The 27,499-nt window shown below is 42.6% G+C and overlaps 1 protein-coding gene and 1 long non-coding RNA gene across 3 annotated transcripts in view; one reads left to right on the forward strand and one right to left on the reverse strand.

The window, feature by feature from the left end:
- KCTD1 (potassium channel tetramerization domain containing 1) overlaps window positions 1-1,787 on the reverse strand; it is a 186,369-nt gene extending 184,582 nt beyond the window's left edge. Inside the window, exon 1 of the mRNA XM_037032261.1 lies at window positions 1,694-1,787. Coding sequence (XP_036888156.1) covers window positions 1,694-1,702 — 9 coding nt within the window. The 5' untranslated portion in view covers window positions 1,703-1,787. The remainder of the gene's footprint in view (window positions 1-1,693) is intronic.
- On the forward strand, window positions 1-27,499 carry LOC118977356 (uncharacterized). Of its 2 annotated transcripts, none has more exons than XR_005064503.1 (4): window positions 1-144; window positions 6,817-6,879; window positions 7,557-7,787; window positions 26,592-27,499. It is a non-coding gene; the product is annotated as an uncharacterized LOC118977356 (long non-coding RNA). The 2 variants fall into 2 exon arrangements; XR_005064509.1 differs by lacking the exon at window positions 26,592-27,499 and adding an exon at window positions 25,773-25,828.

Here is a 27,499-nt window from a genome sequence, read left to right on the forward strand (position 1 = left end):
CACAGTCAACGGTGAAAACGTTTTGATACCAGAAAACCATTTCCACGACAGTGCAAGTGTTCGAAAGCACAAAGGCAGACAATGCGGACCCGCGCTAGCTAGGAAGTTGCGGTGCTCGGGCGGCGGCGGGGAGCTCGCGTCCAGGTAAGGAAGTCCTGCACCGCAGGTCTGCTTTCATCTTCCTGGATGGACGTTTTGGGGGATCGGCCGCACTTTTAAAGCGAATACACCAGAACGCGCCCCCCCCCCCCGCCACCCCGTTCTGTTTCTAGGAGGCGCGGAATCTTTATTTTCCAGCCAGGTCCCTCTTGGGGACGGGAGAGGAAGCACACTTCACATTTCAATAAAAGGGGACGGCGCGGGTGGAGGTGGGGGTAGGAAAGAGGTCAGGAAGAAGCCAAACGGCATCCCTCCCGCCCACCTTAGTGCCCCGAGCGCTGGTTCAGACGGCGGAGACGGGTGGCGGCCAGGAAACTGTCCCTTTAAGGAAACCTTGGCCTCCAGAAGAGGGGGAGGCGGGCGGGCTCCGGACCTGGCGCTGCAGGCACCGCGGAGTGGAGACGAGCGCGGCAAAGCCACAGCCATTACCTGCAGCGCTCGCGTCCTTCCCCCACCTCGGGGCCCCCTCCCCCGTCCCCGCCTCCCAAGGAGACTTCTAATTCGGAGCATGTGCCAAGCCCTTTATCTGGGAAGGAAGAGGAATGAGAGCTTTTTAAAAATAAATGAAACGTTTGCATCTAAAGGCGGTGTATGGGGGTGGGGGGCGGCTAGGAAAGGGAGGGGTGGTGGGTGGGGGTTTAAAGACGCCCTGGTGGGCGGAGGCGGTGAATCCGGATCAGCCCGGCCGGAGACGGACGGCGGACGGCACTGGGCACTGCCGCCGCTCACAAAGGGGAGCGGCGCGGTCCGGCCCCAGCAAAAGGGGAAGAGAAAACCGCCTCGGGGCCCGATCCGCTCGGCAGCCACAATGGCGTCTTTCACGGGGCGTCCCGGGGCGCCACTGAGGCTGCCTGCGAGCACGGGGCGGCGGTCCTCTCCCGCCCGCCGAGGGAGCGGAGCCCCGGGGGCCGTCGGCCCTGCGCGCCCCGCAGGGTGGTGTGCTTGGCGGGGGCGCTCCGGCCGGCGGCGGCGGGTCGGGGCCAGCGGCGCTGGGAGGCTCCCGGCAGGGCTGCTTTTCAGACGCGAAGCTCTGCGCCGGGGAAGAAAGGGACGCGCGCGATTCGGGCGAGGGGGGAGGAGGGAGGGGAGGGAGGGGGAAGAGCCGCGGTAAAGCGGCCGCCCGAGAGGCTGGCGCGCTAGCGGCGGGCGGGCGGCGCGGGCACTGGCTCCGAGAGCCGCGGCGGCTCCACTTCGAGTTCCCGAACCGGGCCCGGGGATCCGGAAGCCGGGCCCCGACGCACCGGCTCCCGGCCCCGGGCTCAGGCCCCTTCGGCCGCGCCCGCTCCCTCAGCCCGTTCCGCCTCGCTCGCTCCCGCTCCCACTCGAGGAAGAAAGCCGAAAACCGGCAGGAGCTGCCCCGGAGGAGCCGGCCGCGGGTCCGAGCGGATACCCAGCTGCCGCGGCGGGCTGTGTGTGCGCGAGTGTGCCGCGCTCTCGCCCCTTGCCTGGCACATGCGTAAAAGCGAGTTGCGCCCAAAGTCCCAGCCATACCCTCCTTAGCAAATAATAACAAACCCAAACCGTCAGATCTTACCTGAAACATTGAAGCACAAAGTCTCTCTCCAAGTCCCCTTTTCCTTTTCCTCTCCCCCCTTTTCCGATTTCTCTCCCAGCGATCTGCTCGGCTCGCCACACCAGAGAGAAATGCAATAGCTTGGCTAAGGTAGACAGAACAAAATACAGAGAAGAGTTGCTCCAGGGCTTTGAAACCCCTCAAGGCAAGGATCAGGATACAATTAGCTCATGCCTCTACCTCCAGTCTAAATCAATCTCCAAAATAAAACTTAAATCAAATTAACTGATCACAGGGCAGACAATTGATCTCCTTCAAAAATAAAGGTCTACACATACGTATAGATAAATATATACATAGGAAATTTTTTTCCAGATTTTTTTTTGGTGGAAAAACAGTCTTATTCCAGCCTCCAACTTGCTTTTTACCCTCCTCTTGCACAGAAAAGCTGATTTTAATCGTTGTGATTAGTTTTGATGTAACGTTTCCGCGGGCGATTTCTGCAAATGGATGGAGTGTTTCTTTGCCAAAAGAGGGAAAAGCAGCAGATGATGGTAATTATAAGGATTGTTGGTTGTTTCTTTTTATTTGTGTTTAGGGCTCTCTCTTCACTTTCTCAAGTTGACCTGACATTGCTGTTACACTAAGGTCGCGCAACTTGTTGAGGAGGATCGCCGCCCTGTCTGATCAAAGGGTAGGTGATAATTTGGCAATAGAGCCGCACATTTTTGGTTCCTTTGGCGACATAACGTCCCACATGACGTGGATAAAAATAAGCACATGCAATCTGCTTTGCCCCAATCAAGTCTGAATCAGCGCCTGGGGGTGATACACAAACTCATTTCAAATGTTCAACCATGCAGAATTGCAAAAAGATTGAAGGACTTACACTGCCTTTTTTTTTTAATAGCTAAATTAAAGACAACAAAACCTACATTAGGTGTACCCAAGGACCTACAATTTAGGTTTGTTTAATCAACCCTCTGAACATACCTCCCCAGCTCCCTTCTCTTTGCTTCTCTCCACCTGGTATCTTTTATGGGAGGGTGGGTTGTATAATTCCATTATTTAACGGAAGTGCTCTGCAGAGCTGAAGAGACTCTAACGTAAACACATTTCCCCAGATGCTACTCCAGTTCTGACCTCCCCCACTCCTCATCACTTCTGTCTAGGTCTTTGTTCAAAGAGACTGTGCCGGAGCCAGTTGGTAATTCTTTTTAGTTAGAGCGGGACATTTGGTTGTAACTCAAAGGTCACCTCCCATTAGTGTTATATCCTTGCAGGATACTTTTCGAAATGCTATGTGTTTTGAGCACTTCACAGTTCATTAATTCAAAGACTTTGCTGACATTTCTTATGAAAAAGACCAGCCTGTAAGGCCAAAATACTAAAAAAGGGGGGGGGGGTGGGGAACACCCTTAATGGAACCAGACTTGTCTTGTGAATACCTGCAATAGGCAGCATTTCACAGGAAGTGTTTTTTAATCATCATTTTACCTTAAGGTGAGCAACTTCTGCAATACCAGCAGAAGGGGGAAGGCCAAGCTTTAAAGAATATTATTATCAGATCTGTGCTGTAATAACACAAGAGACTTATGTCAGAATAAGAATCAGGTGATGGTAGATTTTTTTTATCATAGCAATGATATCATATGATAGCATATCGTATGACGACAGTATCTGATTGAAAATATCAATCTTCTGTAGGAATAAAAAAAGAATGGTTTACAAAATAACACAAAACAAGTTGTGTTATCCCTTGTACATTCGCACCTCCCCACACACAAGGTAGATACATCCTCTGATATGTAATAATTTTAAATGTCCGTAGTACCCCAAATTCAAATGAATTTAAACTTTGTTTTTGCCCCCAAATGGCACTAAATGTTAATATATTAGTGTGAGAAGAAAAAAGACTGTGGAAGAGATAGCCTCAGTTATTGATATGACTTAATACATTGAAGGTATGGTGGCCTAAAGTGACTTTTAATTAAAGTCTGTGGAATACTGGATCATTGTCCTGGCATGATAGGGATGGAAAGATTCTTTGTGGGCATCTAGGCTTTCCCATCATTTTTCAGATGAGGAAACTAAAGCAGCTTAAAGGCGGCCACAAGCCGGCCACGCCTTGACAGGGCCAAGAGGAGGCCACAAAGAGGCAGGACTTGAAGAAAGGAGGGTGGTGCACCCTGAAGTCATTCACCTCAAGGAACTATGCACAGTTCTGAATTGTGCCGAAATGGCTTAAAAACCGCACTTTCCAAAATCTCTTTCTGGAATTGTACTAAAAACCTGTCAGCTCGTTCTTTTAAATATCTCTGAGGGCAACACGTCTTTGTCCTTTGATGTTTAACTTTTGGAACACCCCCTCTCCCCACCCCAAATTAATACCAGGTCTGGATATAGGTAAATGATGAAAATGGTCTAGCTTATTGAGAGTCAAAACAGAAATTACAACTTAAAACACTGAGTCCAGTTTTCTCATTATTTCCCAAATGGACTAAAGACAATTCTCAAAGTACCACCAGCAATGGGAACTTTGCTTTCCAAGATAACTAACCTCTCCGAAGGGAATAACATTCATTTGAACAAATTTAGTTTTGAAATGTTTATTTGTTAGGTGTTTTAATACTTCAGAATGACCACACTCACAAAATGATACTCTTTTAAAGCTTTATGTCATCGGCAGTTTAAAGGGATCCAACCCATTGACTTGGTCCAAAAATCCGCGGTGATCCCATTGGCAAATAGACTGCAGTGGGACAGCTCGTTGTGGTGAGGATCTCAATTGTCTTAGTTTGAAGGGGACTCAAAGTTGAGACTGGGGGTTTCAGAGTGAATCTTACTTTGTATTGCGCAGTATGAAGAGATGACAAAACTTCCCAACCTTCAGATCCGTGGTGATGACAACGTATTTTAAAATTTAGAGTAGGTTTTTGATGAAATGGCTCGTGAAAAGCAGGGTCCGTATCTTGCCAAGTAGAAGATGCTCACTCACCAACTTGACTTCAATCAACCCCTGCGATCCTAAAATTCCCCCAAAGGACTTTTTATCTAATGAATACCATCTAATTAATAGGTGGTATTAATTAGATGCATCTAATTAATACCTGCGCAATAAAACTTCTGCATTTTGTGATTTCTACAGTGCTTTTTTCCCCCAATCATGAAGAAGGTGGGGAACAGAATGTATTAAAAATCTTTCTAACCTTCTTTGCCATTAAATAGTTGAAGTGTGATCAGCAGCCTAAATACCATTAGCAACACGGAAACTGTCAGCAAGAGACCAATCAGAAATAGAACAGAGACCCCTGTTGCCCTTCTAGGGTCTCACTGTCAAAATGAGTTCTACCAGTTTTTAGAAGTATGAAAACAACGAGAGGGTATTTTGAATTGAAACGAGGAGCTTGGTGGAAAAAAGATTAGCACTGTGAGTATGGAAGAAGAGAAAATGGGGTGTGCTTTAAGGGGGGCAGCAGCCCCTTCTAATTGTAACGAGGGGACAGCTTGTTTGGTACCATTTTAGTCACTGAACCCTCGAATCACAAGTTCTCATGGGACATCACGGTGTTGTTCAGGGGCAGCCCTGTGGCTTGGTGATTTGGCAAGATGGGGACGTTAGTTGCTGAGGTGAAATGTGGAATTGAAGAGCCCTTCACTGAAGAGGCCAGACACCCAGATCAGAGTTAAATATTCCACTGCACTTTTCGTCCAAAGAGTGCTTGGGTTCCACCTGGGTGTGCAATGATGTCACCATCCACGGCAAGGATGTCACCATCCACGGCAAGGCTGTCACGCCTTTCTCCCTGCATGTCACCAAATGACAGTACAGCAGTTCCTCACTGTTCCAGTAGGGCCCACCTAGAATTCCCGGGAGAGGCCCTGCAACACAGGGAGGCAAATCCTGTTGTTTTATTTTTGAGTCCGTTTTTTTGGAGATAGTCACTTGTTTTGTATCAGCCAACCTGAGACTCCTATAATACTGTGGAATGTGCACATTTTTCTGGAGTCGGATAGAAGCATTAACGAGCTCAATCAGAATGGGTTTCTGATTTCTGGTGGTTTGGCCCCGACCACCTCTGTTTATAATTAGCCTCTGGAAAATATATTAGTTTTCTATATCACGGTCAATGTTGGGTCTGTAATATCTCCCGTTCTGAAAAGGTAGGTCCTCCAATGGTGGCAGTTCTGCTGATGGGGATCCATTTCAGCTCACCCATCATCTGAATAAAAATAGACACCCCGTCCTTACCCTGAGGCCCTTAACTCAGTCAGGTCTTTTATCAAAGTTTCTCCTCTATTTGTACAATGTGACTACTGGTTATAGTTGCACATTATAAAGCGACAAAGAAGGCGAACGCAGAATAGAGCTTAAGGGTGGTTAGATACCCTGCCCCCCCATTTTAGGTGGTCTCCTTTAATAGAGAAAGACATTCGTTGGCAACGATACAGATGTGTGAAGAAAGAGTTGTGAAGCTCGTATATTCCTCACTGGCACTTAATATTCTCTGGTGGACATTCACATTCTACATTTAGCATAAGTAATTGCATCTTCAGTTTCAGTGTGATCTGACCCTTTGTTTCTTTAGGCGTATAATATGAATAAAAATTCTTTAGAAATTTTTTTCACCCGAGGACATGCTTCCTGATTTTTAGAGAGATGAGGAGGGAGGGAGGGAGAGAAAGAAACAATGATATGAAAGAGAAATACTGATTGGTTGCCTCTCCTACGTGCCCTCAGACCAAGGACTGAATCTACTACCTAGGTGTGTGCCCTGACCGGGAGTCAAACCCACGGCCTTTTGGTTTAGGGTGTGACACTCCAGTCAACTGAGTCACAGCAGCCAGGCCTGAATGGAAATTTTTATGAAGCCTTATTTTGAGGTTAAATGTGAAAACATGTAGAAAATGTTTAGCATTGTGCCTCGCATACAGTGAGTTCTCAACAAACAGTAGCAGTTATTGTCATTATGGTTTGTAGAAGTTGTTGGATAAATAACATGGTCCCTAGCAAACTGTTACTATTTAAGTTAACAGCATGGAAGAAAATATTTATGCAATGAGAGATACCTAATTTATTGAAATTTTTGTGCCTGATCATTTTTAAGAATAATAACTAAATCTCATTTTATTCTTTTATCTAGAAATCACATGGACTCCTCACATTTTCCTGTAAAATGATGAGGGAAAATGAGGTTTTCTTCAAGGTAAATTTTAGCTATGACAAATTATATGTCTGTGGTGCTGCATACTAGGGAACACTCTTTTTGTTCTTTTGAGGATCCTTGACTTTGACAAGGCTGCCTCGCACAGATAAAATAATGAGTTAAACATTTTACATAAATTGCTTGTACAAGAAATGGGACTCAAGTAGAATTCTGCCGTGAACTTCTTTCATCATAATTATCTGCTTTTTACCTTTCAGGAATTACAGAATCAGTACAAACAAGTGCTTAAAATATATATATATATTTATACATATATATGCATATATGTATATATACTTATACATATGTGTATATTTATATATAATCTATATATTTATAATATAAATATATATTTATACATATGTGTATATGTATATGTATATATACATATATATATGTATGTATTTGAAAATCAAAAGAAATGAAGTTCAAGGCAGATTCAGATTTCTAAGGAATAATTCAGTTAATCAATCAATTGATTATTATATTGCCCAATTTTCTACCTTCTCCAGTTTATGCAACTTCTTCTTCTCCAAACTTTAGATCTTATCATTTTCAGATTGTTCCCTGTTATCGGGTAGGCCATCCATTCTAAAGTTATGCAGTAGTTAATTTAAGGAAATATTTTTAATAAGACATACATTTCATTAGACATTTCGTTCTCTTTCATATTTCAGCGCCTCATAGTAACCAGCTGGCGTCGAAAGGTGCTTCTGTCTGCAGTGTGCTGCATCCCAGGCACAGCCCGTCAGTTGGTGCTTCTGTCTGCAGTGTGCTGCATCCCAGGCACAGCTCATCCGTTGAGAACCACTTAGCTGTGCTTCACTGTTCTTCTGTCTGAACCAAGGCTGTTCATGAGAATCCCCGTAATACAATCGAGGTCCCTCAGGGGCACCATATACATTTATGTAAGTTATCTCTTCGTGCATCCTTTGGGTGTCAGAACCTCTCAGCTTTGCTAACCATAAAATATCTGCCTTAAGCATATTACTAACTTTAAGACTCTAATGGTATGGATGTCATATTTCAATTTTTAAAAAACCTTTCCCTCCTCCACCCCTGAAAAAAAATCCTATAAAACTTATCCAATGGAATCATCCTGCAGTTAAAAACACAAGGTTTACTTAAAAGGAAAAGAATCATGAACATGCTCTAATTAAAAACAAACAAAGCCAAGAAGAAAAACTCTCTGGTCAAAAAATAATAATTAAACAAGAAACAAATATATTACTCTTCAAATTGTATAAAGAGCCAGTATAAACAAATTGCTGCAGGAAGCAAGAATCTGTGTGTTTTCTTTAAAGTTATTGAGAGAGAGAGCAGTTTCTAGGGTCTTAATGAGCATAAGCCTGATCAGTGAAAATGGGCACTGGGAGGAGGGGAACAAATCATCAAGATTATTAAACATGGACGTTTAAATGGTTTCAAGATTGTTCTTAATAATGACATTAATGATAGTAGTGATCAGAAACAGTTATGAAGGATGCTGGGGAGCTTCCATTGTGTCAAGACCATCTGGCAGTGAGAATCAGACATAAAACTCTAAAATGAAATCCTCAGTCTGTCCCTGTAAGGTTGCTTTGTAGATAATGGATATCTTAATTTTTTAAAAGACCGAAAAGCATGTCCATTGTGCCGAACGTCTAACAGCTCCCGCTGAGAAAACAAAGCTTGTGTGTCTATTTCCTCCCTAATTGTTGTTCCCCCTGAACCAAACAAAAGCTCTGTGAAAGAGCTTGCAAGTTAATGACAGGAGCTTATCTGCCTTTTATTTTATTTTAGTTTTATTGCTTCAGAAGATTTTCAATAGGTAAAACATTATCGTAATACTCTTAATGCTCATTTACCCAAGTCGGTGTCAAGAATGTCCCCAGGTTTTCTCCTTATAATAAAGCCCTGGTGAAATAAATTTGGGGGGGTGGTTAGGAGGGCCTAGATTTTTGGTCTACGACAAAGACATCATTTAAAATTTACCTTTACGTAGTAATGAGAAATACCAAAGAGAAAACATCTCACTCAGAACCTGGAAAATGGACAGTAGTAAATAGGTCATTTTAGTTTTATTTATTATTCCCAGGGATTAACTATTTCCAATTTTTAGATTCTCTGGCCATGTCAAAGTATAATTGGGGACAAGATGACAAAAATTGTCTGATTCCACTTATATAAGATACCTAGATAGCCAAGTTTATACAGATAGAAAGTAGATCGGTAGTTACTGGGGCCATGGGAGAGAGAGGAATGGGGAGTTATTGTTTAATTGGTGCAGATCTTCGATCTGGGAAGTTACACAACAGCCTGAAGGTACTTAATGCCACTAACCTATATACTTAAAAATGATTAAGATGTTAGTTTTTTCTTCTTCTTTTTTAAAAAGATTTTATTTATTTTTAGACATCGGGGATAGAAGGGAGAAAGACCGAGAGAAGCCTCAATTCATGGTTGCCTCTTGCGCGCCCCCTACTGGGGACTTTGGCCGGCAACCCAGGCATGTGCCCTAGACTAGGAATCAAACTGGTGAGCCTTTGGCTCACAGGTCGATGCTCAATTCACTGAGCCACATCAGCAAGGGCTATTTTTTTTCATATCTATATTTACTGCCACCACCGCAACAAAAAATATAAGAAAACTATACAAATATCTCTCAAAATATGATGGGTGGATACAATGGGGTAAAAAAACAAACCAAAACAAGGTATTTGGTTCTTCGATCTTCTTCGTAACTAGTGTTTCATCCATAACATGTGGCAAACGAGTTGGAGCTGACTGTGGCTGATTATCAAGAAGCAGGCAGAAAACCCAGCTCTCTCTTCGGACCACGCATTGCAGTGAAGACCCAACTTGAGTTTGAGCTCAGACAGACCATTTCAACATTCTGTATCCAGATCAGCTAAATGCCCATTCATTGAAGATTCCTTCATGGGGTTGTAAGAACTTGAATATTCTGAGTCAGGTCAAATCCCTGGAAATTAGTGAAATTTCACAGATTTTCCTCCTATGGTAAAGTTTACAAAAAGAAATTTTTCTGGGGGGTGGTAAAGCTTAAATCTTCAGTCTGCAATGAATACATAATTTAAAACATTGTTATGTAGTAAAGAGATATCAGAAAGAAAGCATCTTTCCAAGTGTCTGGATTCTTGGAATTATGTGTGCAAACAGCTGGTTGTTTCACGATATGTTATTTTATATTATTTTAAAATATTTTATTTTATTTTAGATTTTAGAGAGAGGGGAAGTGAGGGAGAAAGAGAAGGCAAGAAACATCAATGTGAGAGAAAAACATCAATTGGTTGCTTTTGTAGACACTATAGGGGACTGAACCTGCTCCCAAGCATGTACCCTGACCAGGAACCAAACTGGGGACCTTTTGGTTTGCAGGATGGTGCTCAGCTAACTGAGCCACACTGGCCAGGGCTCACGATATTTTGGATGTGCCCTCTGTGCTTGTCATTGTGGAGACAGGGACTTGTACCTAAAAATGCAAAAGCTAAAGCACCTTGTACATTAGTAAAATAAACTGAATCATTTTGCCACATTAAGAAGGGAATCGGAGAACTGGATGCCTTTTAGAATTCACAAAACTGAATAATTGTTTTTAGTTTTCCATTCTTCCTGGGGTTTGGGTTGAATTGGATCAACTGCCTATAACCACAGCTTTAGTTTTCTTGCATAACTTCTCATGTCACTCAAGGTGCTTAGATCCCTCCGCTCAGCCTAAATACCCAGTCTCTTTGGCCTCACAGTAACTTGTCATAGATTTGTTAGTATCCTTTTATTTCACAGAAATTTATTGTTTTTAATTCTCATAGAATAGAAAGAGAAATCTTTAGATTTTAAAGAGTAAGAACACATTTCACTCCCCCGTTTCCTTCATTTCCTACAGAAATGTCACTCTCTGGTTTTTAAACTTATTTAACCTAAAAACTGGCCTTTGTCTACGGTTTGTCTTTTGTTACTCTTTTAAAAAATTTTAAATATTTTTTATCGATTATGCTATTACAGTTTTCCCAACTTCTCCCCCTTTATCCCCCTCTGCCCTGCCCCCTCAAGCCTCCAACACCTCCTTAGTTCATGTCCATGGGTTGTACATGTAAGTTCTTTGAGTCCTCTCTTTCCTATACCATTCTTATCTCTCCCCATGTATTTTATGCCCACTAATTATGCTTCTTCCTCCCTGTACCTTTTCTCCCCTATTTCTTCCTTCCCTCTCCCCACTAAACCTCTCCATGTTCTCTCATTTCTCTCATTCTGTTCCTGTTCTGGTTGTTTGCTTAGTTTTTGTTTCCATTGTTTTTCTTTTCTTTTAGGTGCATTTGTTGATAGTTGTGAGTTTGTTGTCATTTTACTGTTCATATTTTTGACTTCTCTTTCTTAGATAAGTCCCTTTAACATTTCATATAATAATGGCTTGGTGAAGATGAACTCCTTTAGCTTGACCTTATCTGGGAAGCACTTTATCTGCCTTTCCATTCCAAATGAAAGCTTTGCTGGATAGAGCGATCTTGGATGTAGGTCCTTGCCTTTCATGACTTGGAATACTTCTTTCCAGCCCCTTCTTGCCTGTAAGGTCTCTTTTGAGAAATCAGCTGTTAGTCTAGTGGGAACTCCTCTGTGGGTAACTCTTTCCTTTTCTCTTGCAGCTTTTAAGATTCTTTCCTTGTCTTTAATCTTGGGTAACTGAATGATGATGGGCCTTGGTGTGTTCCTTTTGGGGTCCAAGTTCTTTGGGACTCTCTGGGCTTTCTGGACTTTTTGGAAGTCTATTTCCTTCACCAGAGTGGGGAAGTTTTCCTTCATTATTTGTTCAAATAAGTTTTCAATTTCTTGCTGTTGTTCTTCTCCTTCTGGCACCCCTATGATTCAGATATTGGAACATTTCAGGTTGTCCTGGAGATTTATAAGACTCTCTTCATTTTTTTGAATTCTTGTTTCTTCGTTTGGATCTGGATGGATGTTTATATTTTCCTTTTGTTCCAAATTGTTGCTTTGAGTCCTGGTTTCCCTCCTGTCACTGTTGGTTCCCTGAATATTTTGCCTTATTTCACTTTGGGTATCCTTCATTCATTTTTTTCATTTTTCAACCAAGCTCAATCAGTTCTGTGAGCATTTTGATTACCAGGACTCTAAATTCTCCATCAGATAGGTTGGCGATCTCCTCCTCATTTAGCTCTCTTTCTGAGACTCCACTCTGTTCTTTTATTTAGGCCATATTTCTTTGTCTTGGTGCAGCTGATAGGTTGTAAGGGGACGGAGCCTTAGGAACTCGCCTGGGCAGGCCAGCCCTCTTGGCCGTGCTGCAGGGCTACCCGTGGAGGAGGGGCCAGAGAGGGAGCAATGCAGCTCTCCTGCTTGTCTCTAGAGCACTTTTCCACCAACTCTCCCATAAGATGTGTAGAAACTCCCACTTAGGCAACCCCAGCAGAAGCCCACGGTCAGCTCTGAGTTCCCTTAAGTCAGCCCCTCCCGCGCAGCCGCCCCCCAGCTGGGCAGCCGGCTCTGCTCCCAGTGTCCGCAGCAGTTTTTCTGAGTTGGCTGGCTGGTCCCGCCGCCTTACCAGCCTGGCTGTTCTGGTTGATTTTTTCTTTAATTCCTTGGTTGTTGGAGTACCATGCAGTTTGATTTTCTGACACTTTTGGTTGTTAATTGGTTTCAGATTGGCTGTTGTCCTCCTTTTGGCTGTGGGAGGAGGCGAAGGGTCTCTCTCTACCTGTGCCTCCATCTTGGTCAGAACTTGTCTTTTGTTATTTCTTGCGGTTTCTCTGTAAGGAAGGTTGGGCTAATGGCAGGGTGGCCCACTACGATCACATTAGATAAGTTGGTATTATTCAAGGAGTTGGCATTATTCAAATTTCCTCCCAGAGTTGTTTCTTGGATCTCGTAGAAGCTCCTCTAAGCAAAATGGAGAAGCTGGAACAGAAGAAGTTTGAGCCGGAAAAAAATTAAGCCCATCATAGAAACTTAAGAAAATATTTTAAATGAGCAATGAATAAATTAAGGGAAAGACTGAACTCAAGCTCCCCACTTCTCCCCAGGTTTATGGGGAGTAGGAGTGGAGTTGGGTGGAGGAGAATGAATACACATACTTCTCCCTTTCCTTCTTTGGACTCTTAGAAGTCACGAGTTCTCGTGGTCATTCCCTGAAGAACTAGAAAGAAGAAAGATGATCATACCAATCTCCACTTTTAGGGAACATACTGAATTTTGAAGCATCTTGACCCAGTCCATGTTTTAATATATGGTAAGTTTGGCTTTGACTAGCTGTGCCACAATTTCACCTAATCTCATTATGATTTTCTTCTTTTCTAGCTTTCCTTATTCAGACTGAGACGATGAGAAGTTGGATTTGTATAATTTACCGAACACTGTCACCTCCATTGCTTCATTTGTTTTTTTCAGGCAGGGCTGTTATCCCAATTGTATTGAATATGAGGAAAAAGAAAGAGCGATCCCCCACAGTGGGGCAGCAAAATGCAGAGCCTTTTTCTGACTCCAAGACCAGGGCTTTTTTTCACTAGATGAGAGCTTGCATTTGTATTAGTCATAACCAGTCATTTGCTCTCAGTACTCATCTTTGTACTCATCTATGTACTCATCTTTGGCTTAGACAAGAGCAGTCTTGTAGGAAGCATATGTGAAATGACATAGTGAATGAAATTTTTAAGTAATTTGTTCTATGCCACAATATTTAGTAAGTGAAACAAAAGGAATCAAGTTAGCCAATTTCCGTACCCATAGTTAACAAGTTCCTAGTTTGAGTGATAAAACAGGAAAGTGATATCTCCCTCCTATCCTTCCCCCATCCTCCTTTTTATTCCTTCTCTTTCTATGAAGCCTTTGACTCTTGGAGTTGTTCTGATATCACCCCCTTGAAGTACTATAATGATCTCTCTACAGAGCCTGGTTTCTGGGAGGAATGTATATGCCCTGATGCACTGGTGGGCTAGTCAAACCCACATCTCGGAGCATCAGACAAGATGCAGCTATCTTTGTGACCTTCAGTAAGACCTATCCGTCCTGTGGGTGAGCAGGAAAGGGCTGACTTTGCTTTGAAGGAAGAGAAACTGTGTATTAATGGTGTGGTTGAGTCTTTCGATAGCCTATGCCCACCCTCATTTTTTTGAAATAACAAAGCAGTCAGGCACGTAGTCAAGTAGCAGAAAATATCTTCCCCGTGTTGCTATGCTGATACACACCTCTGCAAAACCATGCTACGGCATGATCCCTGTAGCTTGGCTTAGCTTCCAGGCTCCAATGTCGGGATGCCTGGAGGCCTGAGTGGATAGGATACAGCTAGGACTTGAGAGGACAGGACATAAGGTCTCCATTCTTTGAATACCCCACTCATACTTGATCCCCATTTACTTTCGACTTGCATCACATCTCTTTCTTGGTGCCTCCCCTCATCTTCCGTCAGTAACAAATAAAGCGAAAGGTGTTTCCCAACCAAAGCAAGTTTTCACCGAACATCTTCGTAGCCTAATTAGAGGACTCTTCATTTCTGAGCAACTTGACTGTCTATGTTTCCTAATTAGATGAGAATAAACCTAACGGGAGCCCTGACACTGCCTCCCCTGAGGCAAGCCGTGTGCACAGAACAGCCACCATCCAAAGGAAACCATGGCTCCTTGTCTCTGTAATTACTATACCCAACTCCAGCTTCAGTTACAATGGAACTTTTTACAAGATGAAGGTCTTGCACCCCCCCACGCATCAGATCACAGAAAAACGCTGCAGAAGCCTAAGCTTAACTTTAAAGTTCTCTGAGTCTGTAGTTTTCTTTTCTGTCTATACTGTCTGTGTGTGCAATTTCATAAAACTCACAGGTAGAGATCCGCACCTTTCCTTTTGAAGAAGGAAAAAGAAGTGCTTCCTGCAAATGGAAACAAATTTTATTATTTTTTTAATGAATCTAAGGTTTCCCAAGCTGAATTGGACCCTGATCTGGGCAGTCAGGTACCTTGCCTCTGGCAGAGGCCACAGTGTAATAAATATGTCAGGGTGAGGGAGAGGAGAGTGCCTCACACACAAAGCCAGTTGTACCATTTTATATAAAAAGGAAATATCTGTCCCAAGCCCCATGGGTGGTCTCATAGCCTGAAGCATCAGAATTGATTACCCTTGGCTTGCTTAATTCCACATGTCCTTGGTAGGCAACAAAAGGCCTGGCTGATGTGGAATCTAAACTCCATGCTCATAGCTATAGTAGTTAGTTGCCCGGACAATAACAAGAGAAGTTTCGAAAGAGCATGAGTCCAAGCCACCAACACCTATTACTGAAAACAAGCCAGTCAGTCACTATCCCCACAGCCATGGTGTTATGCAGAGGGGTCGCTTCTCCCCTTCACACTCAGGAAGGGTGCGTGCCACAGTACAGAGAGACAGGGACCCTCCTTTACCTGTGTTTTCTGAGGATATAGATTTGTCATGTTGCTCGAAAGGGTCTAGCTTTCAGAATACTCTCAATAAACAAGCAGGTCTCTTCAACTTTTTCTCCCTGCTCTTGAAGTAAAGACCAAAATTTCTCTAAGCTCTGCTTTATCTAGACTGTCTCCCTCTGCACCCATAAGAGACTTCTCTCTCTCCACTCTGGCTTGTCCCTTAATACTCTGGGTCTTCTTTAGCTCCTTCCACTCAGCTCACTGCCCCAGGGCCTTTGCACAGGAGGAAGCTCCTGCACATAGGATTCTCTTTCCATCTTCTGCACTAGTGACTCCTGTACATCCTTCAGCTCAAATATAACTTCCTTAAGGAGGCCTCCCTTCCCCTCGAGACCAGCTCAGTGTTCTATGTTGTAAGTACTTGTAGTTCTCTGGACTTTTCCTTTAGGGTAGTAATCAGTTTGCAATTATGTATATGTTCATTATTTGATTACCATCTGTTTCAGCAAAATAGGAACTAGATCTACTTTTTCTTGTGAGTGTTTCCAGGGCCTAACATAGTGCTTGGCACACAGTCGTTGTCCAATAAGTACTTGTTCATGAAGGGAAGAAATTAATGATAAGTGAATGAATAGCAAAGAAAAGACACAGTAGAAAAACAACTGAAACAGAAAAAAGACTGAGTTTGTTAGCAGATAGGTAAGGGGTGGAATAAGTTCCCGTGGGATATGGTGATTTTGTTAATCTGGCGGTAGGTTTTTGTTTTTTGTCATAGGTTTCCAAGGTCTTGAAGAACTATCTTAAGATCTAAGATTCCTACCCCCAAAAATTGAGAGTGGAGACCCAATGAGGAGTTAGTATACCAAAGTTTATAGCAGCTTTTGGAAACATCCAAATGTCCATTGATGGATGAACAGATACGCAAAATGTATTGTATACATACAATGGAATATTAACCAGCCTGCAAAAGGAATGAAATTCTAAAACACGCTAAAGATGGATGAACCTTGAGTATATTATGCTAAGTGAGAGAACCAGAATCAAGAGGATATACAGTGTATGGATCCGCTTATGCAAAGTACCTGGAGCTGTCAAATGCAGAGAGACAGAAAGTTAGGTGTGCTGGAAGAGGAAGGAATGGGGAGTGAGTGTTTAAGGGGTATGGAGTGTCAGTTTGGGGAAAAAAGTTCCAGAGATGGATGGTGGTAATTGTTACATAATAATAATTAAGTACGTTCAAGGAATGTACTTAATGTCCTGAACCATATACACTTAGAAATGGTTAAAACTGTAAATTTTGTGGTATGTGTGTATATTTTTCTGCAATTAAAACAAGAAGCAAGGAAATGCTAAACACATACAAACACATACCCATCCTAATTTCCCCTCAAATTCAGAGTCCATTTGCTTAAAATGAACACCCAGTGTATCTATATGATTTTGTTTAAAACACATATTTATTAGCTGTCATTTGTATGATCTGTTTTTAGAACATCCCACCCTTCCTCTCTGTTCTCATGGTGAGTGGCCATGTAAGGACCAGCACACACGTAGTGTGCACATCGGTTGCTCCTTTTGCACAGGTACCTTCTCCTGTGATGACGGGACAATATAGATTATTTCGTCTCATCCACAAAACCTCAGCTCTGATTTGATCCCATTTTTAAGTATTTTTATTGGTTATGCGATTACAGTTTTCCCAATTTCTCCCCCTTTCTCCCCCTCTGCCCTGCCCCCTCAAGCCTCCAACACCTCCTTAGTTCATGTCCATGGGTTGTACATGTAAGTTCTTTGAGTCCTCTCTTTCCTATACCATTTTTATCTCTCCCCATGTATTTTATGCCTACTAACCATGCTTCTCCTTCCCTGTACCTCCCCCCCCATTTCTTCCTTCTTTTTCCCCACTGAAATTCCTCCATGTGATGTCCATTTTTCTGATTCTATTCCTGTTTTGGTTGTTTGCTTAGTTTTTGTTTCCATTGTTTTTCTCTTCTTTTAGGTGCATTTGTTGATAGTTGTGAGTTTGTTATCATTTTACTGTTCATATTTTGTCTTATTTTTCTTAGATAAGTCCCTTTAACATTTCATATAATAATGGCTTGGTGAAGATGAACTCCTTTAGCTTGACCTTATCTGGGAAGCACTTTATCTGCCTTTCCATTCCAAATGAAAGCTTTGCTGGATAGAGCGATCTTGGATGTAGGTCCTTGCCTTTCATGACTTGGAATACTTCTTTCCAGCCCCTTCTTGCCTGTAAGGTCTCTTTTGAGAAATCAGCTGTTAGTCTAGTGGGAACTCCTCTGTGGGTAACTCTTTCCTTTTCTCTTGCAGCTTTTAAGATTCTTTCCTTGTCTTTAATCTTGGGTAACTGAATGATGATGTGCCTTGGTGTGTTCCTTTTGGGGTCCAAGTTCTTTGGGACTCTCTGGGCTTTCTGGACTTTTTGAAGTCTAGTTCCTTCACCAGAGTGGGGAAGTTTTCCTTCATTATTTGTTCAAATAAGTTTTCAATTTCTTGCTGTTGTTCTTCTCCTTCTGGCACCCCTATGATTCAGATATTGGAACATTTCAGGTTGTCCTGGAGGTTTATAAGACTCTCTTCATTTTTTTGAATTCTTGTTTCTTCATTTTGATCTGGATGGATGTTTATATTTTCCTTTTGTTCCAAATTGTTGCTTTGAGTCCTGGTTTCCCTCCTGTCACTGTTGGTTCCCTGAGTATTTTGCCTTATTTCACTTTGGGTATTCTTCATTTTTTCATTTTTCAACCAAGCTCAATCAGTTCTGTGAGCATTTTGATTACCAGGGCTCTAAATTCTCCATCAGATAGGTTGGGGATATCCTCCTCGCTTAGTTCTCTTTCTGAGGTTTTGCTCTATTCTTTCCTTTGGGCCATATTTCCTTGTCTCAGAATGCCAGTTAAGTTGTAGGGGGCCTGGGCCTTAGGAATTCACCTGGGCAGGAGGGGCCAGAGAAGGAACAATGCAGCTCGCCTGCCCTTCTCTAGTGCACTTTTCAGTGAACTCTCCTGTGAGACTGGGAGCTTCTCCTACTGGGGCAACCCCCGCAGAAGCCCACAGTCAGCTCGGAGTCTCCTTAAGTCGGCCCTTCTCTCGCAGCAGCCCAGGCTGGGAAGCCAGCTCTGTCCCCAGTGTCCACAGTGGTTTTGCTGAGTTGGCTGGCAGGTCTCGCTGCCTTACTGGTCTGGTTGTTCTGTTTGACTATTTCTGTAATTCTGTGGTTGTCGGAGTTCCGTGCAGTTTGATTTTCTGGAGCTTTTGGTTGTTTATTGATTTTAGATTGGTTGTGCAAGGGAGCAAAGGGTTTCTACCTATGTCTTCATCTTGGCTGGGACTCCTTTGATCCCATTTAAACTACCATAGTTAAGCTGTTTCAAATTAGAAATATCTCTGTGAGAAACCAATACTCTCATTTTAATACTTTCTCTGAATTTGTATGTTTAACTGGCTCTCAGATGTAATTCATCCTTTATATATAGAGCTCAACAAATCCAAGAGACAATTACAGTTTAAAGTGAAATCCAGACCTTCTTTAAGATTGTGCCCAAAGGATTATGGGTGATACATGAATCTCTAACGTTGGTTCACCAGTGAAGAATGATCATCTTGCCCTGGCTGGTGTTACTCAGTGGATTGAGCACGGGCTGTGGACCAGAGGGTCACTGGTTCAATTCCCAGTCAGGGCACATGCCTGGGTTGCAGTCCAGGTCCCCAGTGGGGGCCATGTGAGAGGCACCCACAGATTGATGTTTCTTTCCCTCTCTTTCTCCTTCCCTTCCCCTCTCTCTAAAAATAAATGAATAAAATATTTTTTAAAAAAGAATGATCATCTTGAGCGTGAGCAAAAATCCCCTGTAGATTTCCAGGACCCTAGCCCTGGAAAGTTCACCCAGCAAATTTCATCCATGATAGTGAAAATGTGCATCTCAGACCGTCCCTTAAGGATATCTTGATGCAGGTGAGCCTCATCACACACCGAGAAGCACTGATGTGCCCCACTCTCTACCTTAGAGAAAGAAACCGTAGAGAGCTCAGCTAAGTCAGTATTTTTTGTCTAAATGTTTTGTATTGTACTAATTGTAGGAGATAAAGAGAAGGCCTTAAGGAAAACCCCCCCATCTGAATTCAGTCAGTCTGCTGTGGAATATGATTCTTCACAACCACTGTTTGGTTCTAATTTAGAGCCAGTCGTTGGCACATTTGGGGAGTTACTAATTTTATTGAGAACCCAAGGAAACTGTGAATCCTCCCTCATCCTACATCAACTTGCAAACTTTTCCATTTTCCTTCTGGGGGGGGGGTTCTTGTCCCTTTGAAGCACCTCTGCAGAGTCCAGATATGCTACCCTGTTTTCAACCCTCTTCCTCCCAGAGTGGCCCTTTCTTCATTGTGAAAGAATCATATAATTTCACAAGTAAAGGAGATTTAGGGGATCATGTAACTCAATCAAATGTTTTTTTAGAAAGATTTTATTTATTTATTTAAAATTATTTTATTGTTGTTCAAGTACAGTTGTCTGCATTTACCTCTCACCACATCCCCCCACCCCAGCTATCCCTCCCTCCCTCCCCTGCTTCCCCCCCAACCGCCTTGGTTTTGTCCATGTGTCCTTTATGGTTGTTCCTTATTTATTTATTTTTAGAGAGAGGGGAAGGGAAGGAGAAAGAGAGAGACAGAAACATCAATGTGTGGTTGCTTCTCATGTGCCCCTTACTGGAGACCTGGCCCGCAACCCAGGCATGTGCCCCGACTGGGAATTGAACTGGTGATCCTTCGGTTCCCAGGCCAGCACTCAGTCCACTGAGCCATACCAGCCAGGGCAAATAGTGTTCACTCTTAAATAGTAGAAGAAACAGAGGCAAAAGGAAATTAAGTGACTAATGTCACACTGGATTAAAACCAAGCTATGTAGGTTCAGTTTAATGTTCTTTAGTGATGCTCATTCATATTTGTCTAGCAGATATAACTAATGAGAACATGATCAAGCTGACCTCATTTTAACTTGTGGGACCTATTATCCCCATCCCCCCCACACACACACACACTTATAGGGTTTATTGGGTAACACTTTGGAGTCCACTAAGGCCAAACATGTTTTTAGGAGTTTATTTGAAAACATCCAGTCCTAGCACAGCATTTCAAAACCTCAAGACCCAGGCCTATGAACCCAAATTGCACTTTCTTCTGATTCCAGAATGTTTTTACGTAAATCTCCAGGGTGTGAGCAGGATGTTTGGGTGCACAGGGTGTGGCGATAGGAGTGGGGCACTGGATGACCTTGAGCTGGACAATGTGGGGCAGGTGGCCACAGGGTAGGTGCTGAGAGAAGATAAGAGGACAAACTGATGGAGCCCCATGGCCAGGCTGCGTGGGCTGTCCTTCCTGGACATCCGAGAGGGGCTATGTGGTGTAGGGAAAAGAACATCAGCCGAAGGGACAACGTGAACTGTCATTTACTTGCTCTGTAACCTTGGTCAAATGACCTTGTGAGCATTGGGAGTTTGTTGACGTGGGGGTAATTCATACCTATGTCATAGTTGTGTTGGAGGGATAAGAGATAACATATATAAAAGGCCTGGTATATAATACACATACAGAAAATGCTCAAGTTTATGCACATATGTATATATTGTGTATTTATGGTATGTGTGTGTATCTTGGATTCCAAAGGAAGACCCAAAGCTTTCTTTTAGAAAGTCTTGCTTTTTAAAAAAAATATTTTATTTATTTATCTTTAGAGGGGAAAGGAAGGAGAGAGGGAGAGAAACATCAATGTACGGTTGCTTCTCGTGCGTCCCCTGCTGGGAACTGGCCCCTGCCAGGAACTGGCCTGCAACCTAGGCATGTGCCCTGACTGGGAATCGAACCGCGATCGTCTGGTTCGCAGGCCCGCTCTCAATCCACTGAGCTACACCAGCTAGGGCGAAAGTCTTGCTTTTAAAAAATCCCAAGTACCACTCTCTGAAACACACATTCCTAGAGTTTTATAGGGGTTATGGGAGTTTGAGTGGAAGCATCGTCATGGTCTATTCCTTCTTGCTTCATTCATACACCATGGAAACAAGCTGAAAGGGAAATTGTGTCTTCACTTACCCCATCCCCCATCCTAGATCAAAGCAGACGTGTCAAACTCCAAAAATGTTGTCAGCTCATTAAATGTTTATTAAATGTTTTATTTCCCCAGTACCAAATGAAGGAAGAGCAACTCCAGCAAACAGTGTTTATTGTCTAATTGTAAAATAATATTTTATACAGGCAACAACCAGAGAACAATACCAAGTGGTACACAAACCATTACCAACTAGCTCTCATTTTAAGAGAAGAAATGATCCTAGGGGGTGGGGTTGGCCTGGAAAGGCATCTTGGAAGGTTACCTAGGGTCGTATTTGAAAGTGGATTTTGGAGGCAGAGAGATGGAGATACGTGCCCACTCTACCACTGGTGTTTTTGTCCAGTCATTAAATTCTAATCCTTGCTCACTTTGTTTGTGAAGGGAAGAAAATGACATTTACTTCTTAGGGTGTTCTGAAGGTTAAACAAGATAACAAACACAGAGCACTGAGCAAAGATGCTGATGTATAGTAAAAGATAAACAAATTGGCTATATGTTTTTAAACGTGAATCCTAGGCAAAAACAAGTGTTACAGAAATTGAAACCCTCATATACTGCTCGTGGACACATGAAAGGGTGCCGAAACCAGTTCAGCAGTTCCCGAAAACATTAAACATGAGCTCCTATATGACCCAGCTCTTCTACTCCAAGAGAAATGGAAGCATATGTACATGAAACTTGTACATAAACATTCACAGCAGCATTATTCATAATAACCAAAAAGTGGAAACAACCCAAATGTCCATCCGCTGATGAATGGATAAAAAATGCGGTGATTCACACAGTGGAATATTATATGGCAATAGAAGAGAATGAAGTACTGATACATACCCTACATGGGTGAACTTTGAAAATGAAGTAAAAGAAGCCAGTCAGTCACAAAAGATTATAAATTATATTATTTAATTTATGTGAAATGTCTAGAATAGGCAAATCATCCATAGAGAGTGAAAGGAGGAGCATGGTTGCCTGAGGATGGGGTGGGGGGAAGAGGAATAACTGCTAATGAATTTGAGCTCTTTGGGGGGTGATGAAAATATTCTGGAATTAGATAGTGGTGATGGCTGTACCACATTGCAAATGTGCGAAATGCCACTGAGCTGTACGCTTTATTTTTTTGAACTGTACACTTTAAATGAGTGAACTATGTAGTATGTGAAAAATATTTCAATAAAGCTTTTTAAGTGACTCACCTTAGCACTCCACCCCATCCCACAATTCTCCGGTGTAATATTCTCTCAAACCCATGTTAAGTTCAAGTGCAGTAATTCCGAGTTAACCTTAGAGGCAGTTTGAAGCCTCCCTGGGGTGGTAGAGAGGGCAGAGAAGATCTATTGTTTTCAGATTTTTCAGACTGCCATGCACTGGAGTGAGCAGGGAAGAGAAGTCAGGAGAACTGTAATAGCTTTGTGGCTGTATGTGTCTGTGCTTTCGGTGGGATCTTCAGTCCCAACAGTGCACGCTTTGGTCTGGAGTGAAGGACCCCTGATGGTCACGGCGGGGCCTCTTCAGGGCTGCACGGTGGACAGGTGGAGAGCCCCTACCCCCTGCGCAATTCATTTTTCTTTCTGTGAAAATTGTCCTTGAGGTAGGAAGAGCCTCAATTTCAGTCCAGAACAAACACAAATATGATATTTCATATCTTCTCTGTCATTTTCACCCTCCCTCGTAATTGGAAACTCTTGCCGCCAGTCTAACCTGTAGGATTTTTGTCTTCAAATGTGGATAGAATTCTCCCCTCCCTGTCTGCCTTTCTCCCTCTTCCAATTTTCAAGATCTTTTATTTTATTGGTCGGTCCTTTTGATTAGCAATGGTAACGGAATAGAAGGGAGATGGGAGAGGGTTCTTCTGTTTCATTAGTTTCTGATGAAGTGTACAGTTTTCAAAGGCTGCTTTCATAAATCTACACACTTTTCTGTTCAACAGTCTCCAATTTACCTTCCTCTTTCAGACTTTGGTTTTGTGCTCAGAGGCACGGAGACCTTGAACACCTCTACATGGTGTCTTAACTAGCCTCCAGCTGATTCCGAGGGTTGAGCTTCTCTTTGCCCTTCCGCTTCCTATTAACCATTTTCTTCTTATTCCTGGATTTTGCCCTTTCCCCACAAGTTCACTGTTACAGACTTTTTTCCTTGGGAGTCACCCTCAATTATAGTATCAAGCCTAGTTCTTGTGGTGATCTAGCTGCCCAGTGCATCTCCCACACTCAGACTTCCCCCTGTGATACACACGATGAATTCTCTCCTCACTAGCTGACGCACACACGTGTCAGGTTAAGAAGGGGTCGTTTATAAGGCACTGGGATATCACCTCCTCTGAAAACACCTAGAATGCTTCACAGGAAAAACCCCAGAGAGTCTGTGTTGTTCTAATGACTATTATTGTTTTAACTACTCAAGTTTCTGTTCAGGGACTAAGAGTATGTGTATTTTGATAATATTTACAATAAGAGTCTTTTGGGTGATTAGGCTTTGAAACCCAATGTTTTGATTTAAAATTTTTCGGTAAGTTACTTCCCCCTATGAGACACAGACAACTTGGGCTATTGAGGTTTGGGGACGTGGTGAAGGGGTTTCGGGATGCTAGTGCTTGGGGAGCAAAAGTTAGTGTGTTCCTTCTTGAACAGTCTTTATTCCATGGGGATCTCTCCCTCCCATCCTCTCCCTTCCTCTTGACCCGTCCATTCCTCCGTCTCTCTTTCTCTCTGTTTCTCCCTCCCTCTCTCCCTTCCTCCTCTCATTTCCTTCTTCAGAAATGTGACAGTTGCGCTTAATTTCCTTTCAAGTGGACATGAAAGAGTGTTAATCACTGTTAGGCTTTCTTTCTCCTTATTTTTCCATCTTTCAGCCTATTTCAAATATATACAAAATATTCAAAATTTCCCTGGAGTTCTTAGGGCCTCAGAACATTCTGGAGATCTTGAGTTTCTTGGTCCACTCTACAATCTACTGTAGTTGTGAGCCAGACCCTGACCCTCTACCCTAAAGTCAAGCAGAGGTTCCCGCTCCTAGGACCGGCAATGGTCTCGGAATACCTGATCCCAGAGAGCCTTCTCTATACCAGTTCTTGTCCTGGACCTCTGGGGCTTTGAGAGTATTGCTATCCATCTCATCTCATTCATTCATTCTTCTACTGATACTTTCTTCTAGTCAGTCCAGAAATATCTGGGGGTGTACTGTGACAGGCTGTGAGGTGTATGATATAAGACTTAAGTTACAGTCTTTGGGTGTTTCCTGTTCCACATCTCTCTCTCAGAATAGGGTCATCAAGAACCCCGGAAAAGGAAAGATCATGAATTTAGACTGAATATTCTGACAATCACCCACTTTTTTATTCAGTTCACTCTTCTGTGGGTCTCTGTCATGTATAATTGTTTCTCCTAGTGTTACATTTTATATCATCTTTTTCCTCCCTGAGTGTTAGAACTGGATCATTTTCTTTGTTTGAGGTTTACATTGACCTAAATAATTGGATTATAATTTGGTAGTAAATTCTATACATTTAAGAATACATTAACTATTGCTGACTTGTCCACATATTATCTATTTTGGTTTCTTTCTATCTCCTTGAAAAAGCCACCTAGCCCTTTAAAAGAGTAGTGTTGCATGTTTGTTAAGGTATAAATTGACTAACTTGTTCTCTTCTGTGTTATGATTCTGCCATGGTGACCTTAACCAAGCAGAAAGAAGGTATCTCGGACAGGATTCATGCAGGGGAATACTGATGAGGAAAGAAAATAGCACTGGACGTTCATAGGTTCTCTGTTTATCCATTGGCAAAGAAATAGCCACTTAAAAACAGATTTTCAAACAGGAAAAATCAAGTGAAAGTAAAAGCTAGTTTAAAATTTTTAAATTTAGGTTGAGATTGCTCATTTGTTCATTCCTTTTTATTTTTGAAGACAGACTTTTAGAACCAAAGAAAAGTAGCTAAAGCTTAACCTTTTAACTTACAAACATTTAGCGTTTTAGTTGGCTCATTCTCTGTCATTTTTTAAAAAACAAAACAAACAGATGAACTTATATTGTGGTTGCCACAGGGGAAGGGGGAAGGGGACAATGAAGAGGGTAAAAGGGGTCACATATAAGGGAACAGAAGGAAATTAGACTTTGGGTGGTGAGCACCCAATGGAGTCTACAAATGTCATATTATAAAGTTGTACACCTAAAAGTGTGTTATTAACCAATGTCACCCCAATAAATATAATTAAAAAGAAAGAAAATACAAATAAAAAACCCAACAGTTTCCTCCACCCACTGGGAGACTGATGTATTCTTTTCTATTCTTCTGGAGTGACATTTAAAAATATCCGATTTGATGCCACAATCATTTTTTCATTTAACACTAGATCCAAATAATTATTTCATTTTTATTTGCTTCACAGAAGACCAGCAAGAAACACACTTGTCATCAAGGCCTTATTGGTGTTTGTTTTTTAGTGTACTGGTGCAGGGTGGGTGAGTTAAACAAACAAAGAAAAGCACACCAGGCTAAGTAAATGAGTTTGTTTGTGGTATTTGTGCTGTGGCCTGGTTGGAGCAGATAAATAATTAGAGAGAGATATTTACTGCCATTGACCTGGAACAGATAATGTGCCACATAAAGTAGGTCCGTCCACTCCCCTCTCTCTAGGATGTGGGGCTGTGGCTTTTCATTTCCAGAAAATAAATCTGTCTCCGCCAGGTGGCTCAGTTGGTTGGAGCCTCATCCTGTACACCAAAAGTTTATGGGTTCAATCCCTGGTTGGCAACTAATGAATGTTTCTCTCTCACAGTGATGTTTCTCTCTCTCTCTAAAATCAATTAACATGTCCTCAGGGGAGGACTAAGAAAAAAAGAGAGAGAGAAATCTGAAGTTCAGAGCTGTGAGTAAACTATCCTAGTCATACAAACTTTTTATTCCATTCTATTTTAGATGTCATCAGTTGTCAGACCCACCCTGTTTTATGAGGCACTGAGAAAGCAAGAAGTGTTGCCTCCACTGTAGCGTATTCTTACTGCCTTAGAGTTTTCATTATATGCTTATTGGTTCTTGAACTGATTTTGGCATTGATTTTTCTCATGTGTATCTCCTGTGCATATGTACAAGAAAAATATAGACGAAATACATTGGTTAATTATCTATAAAGCTTCGCACTCAGAGTGTGACTCTCAGAAATTATTTTCCAACTCAGAGTCAGCAATGTTCACATTTTGCTGCACAGGTTCACCCGCTAGGCCAGCCAGAGCATTGACGATGTGGCGGTTCTGAAAGATTGCTCCGCGGGGTCCCCTCCGGAACGGTTCTGCGAGTCTGGTGCTGTGTACGGCAGTGACAACGACGGCCAACTCTTGCTGGCCGATAGTGATTGTCAGATACATTCTGATTTCAGAAATACTGAAATGGGAGGAAACAGGTGTCTTTGGGTCCGAATTGAGCTCTGTCTCCTAGACACAGAGGAGGTCTTTGTCCTCTGGTCCCAGAAGTCGGTGTTTCACACCCAAGGGCAGAGCTGGTGCTGGCTTTGACCTCTACTTGACCTTCTTCTTCTCCTATTTCTCACTCAACTACTAATACCTCTTATATTCCTTTTGAAACTTCCGATGAAGACAATTTGGTGAACCTTCGGGGCAAAAGAATCATTCAAAACCCAGGAAAGACCTTGCTCTGGTCTTGTTCCAGTTTGAACACTCCCTGATCGGCGATTCCAGCGGAAGTTCTCCAGAGCACGCAATTCCATAAATATCGAAGTCGCCAGAATATGGAGAGTCTGCTGTTAGATTTTGTGCAAGGAGAGTGGTGAAGAAAACTGCGAAGTATTTCAGGTGCCAGTGACTGTCTCTCTGAGGAACTGATTGTGCCGACTTCCTTGTGATGCATCCCTAATCCACCGCTTGTAGCTAAGTTGGGCTGAAAAATACCACCTTCTGTTGCAGAAAAACCCCCCTCATGTTTGTGGGTTTCAAGACGGGAATGTACATTGTCATAATGCAATCTTAACACATAATTCGATCTTCCTTGGACCGATGGCCCAGAAGGACAGATTCCACTAAGGCAGGTCACCAAAATGGTCATGTTTTGTGCATGAAAGTATGCATGTACTTATTTCCCATTTCCCTTTTCACTTTTCTC

The sequence above is a fragment of the Sturnira hondurensis genome, unplaced genomic scaffold, assembly GCF_014824575.4.
Source record: "Sturnira hondurensis isolate 20B ecotype Veracruz unplaced genomic scaffold, ASM1482457v3 Scaffold0001872, whole genome shotgun sequence".
In the NCBI taxonomy this organism is placed as follows: domain Eukaryota; kingdom Metazoa; phylum Chordata; class Mammalia; order Chiroptera; family Phyllostomidae; genus Sturnira; species Sturnira hondurensis.